The 7,670-nt window shown below is 35.7% G+C and overlaps 2 protein-coding genes across 2 annotated transcripts in view; both read left to right on the top strand.

Annotated features, from left to right (window-relative positions):
- The first annotated feature begins 2,251 nt into the window (after positions 1 to 2,251).
- On the top strand, positions 2,252 to 3,792 carry LOC107879340. The gene is made up of 3 exons (XM_047395571.1): positions 2,252 to 2,425; positions 2,970 to 3,131; positions 3,247 to 3,792. The coding sequence occupies exons 1-3, from the start codon at positions 2,252 to 2,254 to the stop codon at positions 3,790 to 3,792; spliced, it is 882 nt and encodes a 293-aa protein (XP_047251527.1).
- Positions 3,793 to 5,251: 1,459 nt separating this feature from the next.
- Positions 5,252 to 7,670, top strand: part of LOC107879339 — a 7,545-nt gene continuing 5,126 nt past the window's right edge. Inside the window, exon 1 of the mRNA XM_047394687.1 lies at positions 5,252 to 5,283. The gene's annotated coding sequence lies outside the window, so the exon portion shown is untranslated. The remainder of the gene's footprint in view (positions 5,284 to 7,670) is intronic.

Genomic DNA, 7,670 nt, shown 5'->3' with positions numbered 1-7,670 from the left:
GTTAGGGTCAAGTGTTCCCAAATAATAACATAATCTTGAATGTAGAATCGATTTTTTTTTCTTTAATTGTAAAATAATTTATAGTAAATCAAAATAGCATAAGATATAGAGGAGTTGTTTTGATACGCCATATAAGGAAATTAATCATTTTCTCACCGTAAATCTTGGGATTAGCTATATCTCAAAATTATTTTATTTCACTATTTATAGTAACTACTGTTTATCTCATCATGTACCAAACGACCGGTGTCTACAAGCACAAAAGCGTGATTTTTATTGTATTTTCTTGTTTTGGTCTCATAATCTTATAGTAATCTTGGATCACTTTTGTCTTTTTGAGACAAAAGTGATCTTTCTTGGTATTTTCTTGTTTTGTGTCAGTGAAAAAAATATACATATATATATATTTTTGATAATCGTAGTGTCCGAACCAGCTTCTACAGATAATATTTTTGTTTTTATTGGAATTTGAACCTGTGACGTCATAGTTGTGACTCATTTCATTGACCGCTAGGCGACACCGTTGGGTGGGTGAAAAGGTTTATATATATAATATGGTTGTGAAGATGATGAAGTGGATGTCATGGCCACCATTATTATCATCAAAGAAATATGAGGCTAAGATTACTGTGAATTGCCTTAAAGGTTTCCACTTTTTGTTAAATGAGAAAAATGGGGTCCAAGATTTTGATAGTTTAAGAGTTGAAATTAAGTGGAAGGGATCATCAAAGGGTATTTCACTGAATTTGGGGTCATTTAATAGGAGAAGTGTAAAGAAAAATTTTACTAAAGAAGAGTGTTTGAAGGAAGATGAAGGGATTGTTGAATGAAATGAGGAGTTTTTGAGTGTTTGTAACTTTTCAAGTTGGAAAGATGGTGTTTTTCAGCCTTGGGAAGTTGTCTTTATTGTGATCAATGTGAGTTTCTTGATTTTTTATTTTATTAGTCGTCGTAGTATTGCTCCTGCAGTTTTTTGTCCTTCGATTTCTGTTACTATACAATATTTTTTGTATCTCAATTATCTTATTGTTTTGTTATAGTTTTTGTTTTTATAATATTTGCTAATTTTGTTTATAGTTGTTGACTGTTTTGAACTTTTTTTTTGGCCATCGTAAACACTCTCTAACTTTAAGATAGGGGTAAGGTCTGAGTACACTACTCTCCGTACCCTTCCTAGACCCCCACGTGTGAGATTTCATTAGGTGTGTTACTGTGGATTTTGGCTGTTGAGTGAAATTGAAAAAGACTATTTAAAAAATTGTCTTTGGGTTTTCTTATGAAATAAGAACTCTGAATCCAATTCTAGGAAATTTGATTACTTCCTAATATTAGTGGAACTATGCATTCATTTCTCCTTAAGAAGATTGATATACAGTCAAACCTCTCTATAACTGCATCGCTTGTTCGGATTTTTTTGACTGCTATAGTGGAATGTTGTTATAGAGAACATATAATATAACATAACATGAAAAATCGGTTCCACAGAAAAATTGCCCATTATAGTGAAATGTTGTTGTTGAAGGTCTCTGATATAGTGAGGTCTGACTGTTATTGAGAACTGTATGTTATCTGAATATCTAGTGCTTGTACCTTTGTTGTCTTTAAATTGGGTGTTATCTGTATTGTTTTATGAATCCTGGTCATGTTGTACAACTTCTTGGGATGATAAATTTCTTGAATTTCCGCAAATTAGGATACTGATTTTTTGTTTTATTGGTTAGGTTGATACTTAGTTTTGATTATTTGATCATGGTGATTCAGTATATTGCAGCATCATTTGTATGAGACTCTCCAGAGGACATGTTAAACAAGAGAAGCTTAATAAAATTCATCACAATATGGTTTTTACTGAGTTTTATTACTCCTAGAATACTAGTAGCTTAGTGAGTTTAACAGTGGCAAAGCCAAGAATTTTGCCTAAAGTGTCCAATATATATATACACAGTATAATTTTTCGACATGCAACTGGCGTAGAGTGAGTTTTAACTTTGTTATATTGATGTCTAAGAAAATTTTACTGACATGCACTGGGAGTCAGAAGCTTTTAAGCCTTCTGGAATGTAATGATTGCATTTCAATAGATCCACTTTCTGAGCTTGTGGGGTTCATTTATTTTGATGTTATATGGTGGATGGTGAGACCTACTGTATTCATTCATATTTTTCTCTTAGACATATACAGTTGTGCTTTCTGGATAAGGAAAAAAGAAGCATTATGGGCATAGTCTATAATTAAATAAAAATGGTAGCAAATGATTATGCCCCTTGAGGATTATGCCTTCCCAAAGTTTTTTTGGTGTGCATCCAACAATTGGTTTTTAAGGGAAGAAACAATAGGAGGAGTTGTTAATGATAAATGGTTTGAACTTTTTAATGACTACTTCTTTCATTGGTTCAACGTCTTGCAGCGACCTCCAGATGCACCGGTTAGTAGGTGTGAGACCATGATGACCAAGGTGTTAAAAGGAAACGAGATAGACCTAGAGAAGTTGTCTTGAATGACCTATAATTTCTTGGAATCAATGCAGACTTGGTTAAAGATAGGACACCATGTAGTATCAAGACTCATATAGGCCATATCTACTAGTTGGAAATAGGTTTTAATTATTTTTTTTATGTAACTTATTTTCACTTGTATTTTTATTTGGTATGATGATGACATGTGTTGTGCTTAAATGGAATAGTAAATTCTTATATCTCAACTTGTTTGAGACTAAAGCAAGTTGTTCTTCTTCCATAGGCACAACATTGGCCTTAGCTGCATATTCCTTTGACTGCTTTGAACCTATCGTTCATGATAATCGTGTGTTTTCCAATCCACGGGTGTATTATTTCGTGTTTCTAATCCTTTAATTATGGTTTTATCTTTTCATCGACACTAATTTCTCTATTGAACACGTTGTCTTTGTGTTCGATTTCATTGTTCATTTACTCTCTTCTTTGTATTTATTCATACTTCTGCTGAATCAGAGTACATACAAAGGACCAAATCAGAAGGTACCCGTACTTTCTACTGCGACATTGAATCTTGCAGACTTTGCTTCCATAGCTGGAGATAAACAGGAGGGCATTGAAATTTTCATTCCTTTGGAAGTCTCTGTTGGCAGCTTCAAGAGTTGCCTTTCACTCTGTGTAAGAGAAACTAAAATACATGTTTTTTGCTTGCGTTCTTGTATTCCTGCAGCTACGTGAATATATTATCTAATGCGACTGTTTCCTAAAGATATGTTCATATATTTGTTGACAGCTAGTGCTCAACCTTGTGGAATTGAGGAACACTCACGAAGCTTCAGAGACATTTTCGAAGTTTATCATGTCTGCTCCAGTATCTCCGAACCCTGGAAAGGCTTTATTGACAGACAAAAATGGGGGTGGTTTTTTAAAAGCAGGTCTGCGAAAGGTTAAATTTTTGAAAGCATTATCTTTTAGGCGACACAAGAAGGCATATCATGCAGAGGAAGGCAGCAGCAGTGATGGAAGGAACTCAGTCAGAAGTGAGGATCCCAATTATGTTTATCCTGTGGATACAGATTCACTTGATGAGGATTCAGAAGGAGAATCTGAGGAAGGAAAAGAGTATAAAAGTGTTCAGAAGTCATTCAGTTATGAAGCACTCGTCTATGCAAACCATGCTGGTGGATCATTTTGTTCAAATACAAGCGGCAGCAGCAGTGATGAGGATTTAGTCCACTACAGCCATCATATTTCAGACACAAGGCACAAGTACCCTGAGGATACAACTGCAGCAAATCAATCTGCAGAGCAGAGTTCAAAACGTAGTCTTATTTCCTAGAGGAAGAGGAAGTTGAGTTTCAAATCTCCTAAAACCAAGGGGAAGCCATTGTTGAAGAAACATTATGGAGAGGATGGTGGAGATGATATAGACTTTGATCACCGACAACTTTGCTCATCCGACGAGTCTTCTTCTAGGGTACGTCTCCTTTTTTCTTGCGTTCTTTGTCATGTTTTACGAATCATTTTTTTATCTTCATGTCATGGTATGATCAGCGTGCAATAACTTGTACACCAATGTGCTTGGCGAATTGAAGATTACAAATTTTGGTAGCTTTCTTTAGTAGCTTAGTCTACTTGTGCATTTGTATCAAGTATCTAACTGCTGAGGTTTTCTTATTCATGATTGAAGATATATGTCATAACTAGTCCTCTTACTAATGTGTGTAGTCCATGCAGGGGCACAAATCCGAGGAAACTTCTGCGATTTCAATCTCTGAGTTTGGAGATGAAAGTTTTGCTGTGGGTAGTTGGGAGCAGAAAGAAATAATAAGCCGTGATGGACAAATGAAGCTGCAGACTCAGATCTTCTTTTCTTCGATTGATCAACGAAGTAAACGAGCTACTGGTGAAAGTGCTTGTACAGCCTTGGTTGCAGTCATAACTGATTGATTCCACTGCAATCCTGAAGATATGCCCATCAACTCCCAACTTGATTCTCTTATCTTTGAAGGCTCGATGCAGTGGAGGGATCTTTGTGACAACGAGACCTATAGGTAACGTTTTCCAGATAAGCATTTTGACCTCGAGACAGTTCTCGAGGATAAAGTGCATCCACTCTCAGTAGTCTCAGAAAAATCATTCATTGGGTTCTTTCATCCTGAAGGAATCGAAGAAGAGGAAGGATTCCACTTCCTTCATGGTGCCACGTCTTTTGACAACATATGGGACGAGATTTCTAAGTCCGCTCAAGAAACTCCTCGTCATGGCGACTCTTGTGTTTACATTGTTAGTTGGAATGACCACTTCTTTATCCTCAAGGTTGAAAAAGACGCATACTATATCATTGACACACTTGGAGAGAGGCTTTTTGAGGGTTGTAATCAGGCATATATCCTTAAATTCGACCAAGATACAACAATTATGCAAGTACCTAGTGAGTCTCAACAATCAAATGATAAGCCATCTTGCGATAGAAAAGAGAAAACCGATGTCAAAGAGGCTGCGGATGAAAGAAAAATTGTCATGAGCACCAACAGTGACGACAGTATGTAGGAAGACAGGGTACCTGAAAAGAACATCATTTATAGAGGTAAAGAGGCATGTAAAGAGTACATTAAGAGTTTTTTGGAAGCAATCCCTATTAGGGAGTTACAAGTTGATGTAAAGAAAGGATTAATGACATCGACACCCCTTCATCAACGCCTACAAATCGAGTTCCACTACACAATAAGCTTTGTCCCCAAGTTTGAGGAGTCTTCTTCAGAAGAAGAACTAATTGCTAAAAGTTTTTCCATAGTACCATCGGCAGCAGCAGAATAAGCAACGATTGGTAAAGATTTACGAGTATATACATAGTGCTAATCCTTTTTGTTCTACATACCATTTAGGAATTTTGACCTGGAGAGTCTCTTCTTTGTTTTCATTCGTATATGAGTGTAACTATCTCGTTGGTATCTTCTTTGTCTTTTCTTCTTCGTACTCGAGGAATGCTAATGCTAATGTAAATGACTATGGAACTGCTCAAGAGTAATTTTCTATGGTTCTCTCAAAGAGGGAAGTTGAGATAAATGAATACATTAGTTCTATACTCCTCTTGATTATTATTGTTTTGTTTTTATTTGAAAACCATCCCTAGTAGTTGAAGGTATTCTTCCCCTTCACCAGTCAAACGATTTTCGTCGACTATGCTTTTGAAAGGGAGCCTTGGATTAACCGGTAAAGTTGTTGCCATGTGACCAGGAGGTCACGAGATCAAACCTTGGAAATAGCCTCTGCTAGAAATTCAAGGTAAGGCTGCGTACAATACACCCTTGTGGTGGGGCCCTTCCCCAAACCCTGCGCATAGCGGGAGCTTTAGCACAGCAGGTTGCCCTTTTCAATAGTAAGAATTAAGAAAGTATACTTCACCATCACACTATGTACATTAGGAGAATCATTTTTCTCTGGCTTTGGAGCAAGGACAATTGTGCGTGACCTCGAGTCGTCCAAATCGCTCATCTGTACCTGAACAACAGGATAGGTTGACAATAAAGTTTATGTGTAACTTATAGCTCACGAGTTCGAGCTACGAAGTCACACTGGTACTTGCACATTCGTATAGGTTGCTTATATATATGCCAGTCATAGGTTTGTTTTGTGGAATCAATTCTTGATGATGGCGGTTACGCAAGTCTCCATGAGATCTATAGGTCACAGGTTTGAGCATTGGAAGCAGTGTTAGGGTAGGATGCTTACATATGCGTCGCTTTGTGACCTATAACTCATTGGAATGGGGCCATAGAATCGGCTTGCATAAGGGTAGGTCGTCTATATTACACCCCCTTGCAGAGGCGAAGCTAGATCATTAGCTTAGAGTTATAAATAAAGCATTGTAGTTCTTTTAAACAAGAACAAAATTTACTTTTCAAAGAAAATTTTTAGACAACAGTAGTCTTTGTATACTTCTTTCTTCTTCTAAATAGGCTGCATCTAAATTCAAACCAAGTTTTTTCAAAAAATAGAGTAAAGCATCTACTACCCCTAAACTATGACCAAATTTGCTACGACACACTCCAAATTCAGGGGATCCTATTACCTCTGAACTCAATTATAGCATATTTTTGTCACTCTTTTGTGCTGCCGTAACATCTTTTGTCAATCTTTTTAGCTGACGTGGCATCTTTGACGTGGAGCCCCTTTTATATAATAAACGTGCTACGTCAGTACAAAAGAGTGACAAAAATATGCTAAGATTGAGTTCAGGGGTAATAGGATCTCTGTGAATTTGGAGTGTGTCGTAACAACTTTCACCATAGTTCGAGGCAATACTAGATGCTTATCTCAAAAAAATAATCAAAGCCACTGTTGTAAATAATATTAGTAAAAGTGGGTTACCATGTATTATAAAACTAGTTTAGTGTACCTCACTTTATTGAGTTCAAATTTGTTTAAATAATAAAGATAAATACAATAATTAAATTTAACATCTTTTGAAGAATTGATTTAATTAAACCTAGCCTTTACCAAAAGAATTTCTCAAATCCGATCGACATTCATCTACCACCTGTAAACTGCAACAAAACAATAAGATGATAGAGACATCAAAACAATATAATTAAATCTAACCTTTACACACAAAAAAATTTCTAAGCCGCCCGACACTCATCTATCACCTGTAAACTATAACAAAATAATATGACAATAGAGATATCAAAATAATACAACTAAACTTTACCTTTACACAAAAAAATTTTGCAAAACAGAGATATAAAAACAATACAATTAAACCTAACCCTCACCCAAAAAAAATTCTCAAAGCCGACCAACATTCATCTACCACCTTTAAATTCATCTACAACCTGTAAACTACAACAAAATAATACAATAGTGATCACAAAACTTCAGTTTTGATGAAAATAATTCTTGTCTGAGCAAAAATTTTGACACTAAAGAATGACTTGAATGACTAAAAATTATAGGAAAGTGTGATATATGTTTTTGCCTCCTCATAACCTGGCTCATTTCCTTGAAACTGATTTCATAATAAAATAAATTTCCTCATTTTTGTTTACAGATTTGATTGTCATGTTCTTTTCCTTTTGTAGGGTAACAGGATAAATTTTAGCCGTATCAGAGAACCTCAACAAGTTACTCCTGATTTCCAAGAAATTGATGAAGATGTATGCAACTTTGAGGTGGATAGTTCGGCATCTACAAAATTTTATCCAAATAATTACC

This window comes from Capsicum annuum, chromosome 8, assembly GCF_002878395.1.
Source record: "Capsicum annuum cultivar UCD-10X-F1 chromosome 8, UCD10Xv1.1, whole genome shotgun sequence".
Taxonomy (NCBI): Eukaryota; Viridiplantae; Streptophyta; class Magnoliopsida; order Solanales; family Solanaceae; genus Capsicum; species Capsicum annuum.
This window is presented reverse-complemented; position numbering and strand designations above follow the sequence as displayed.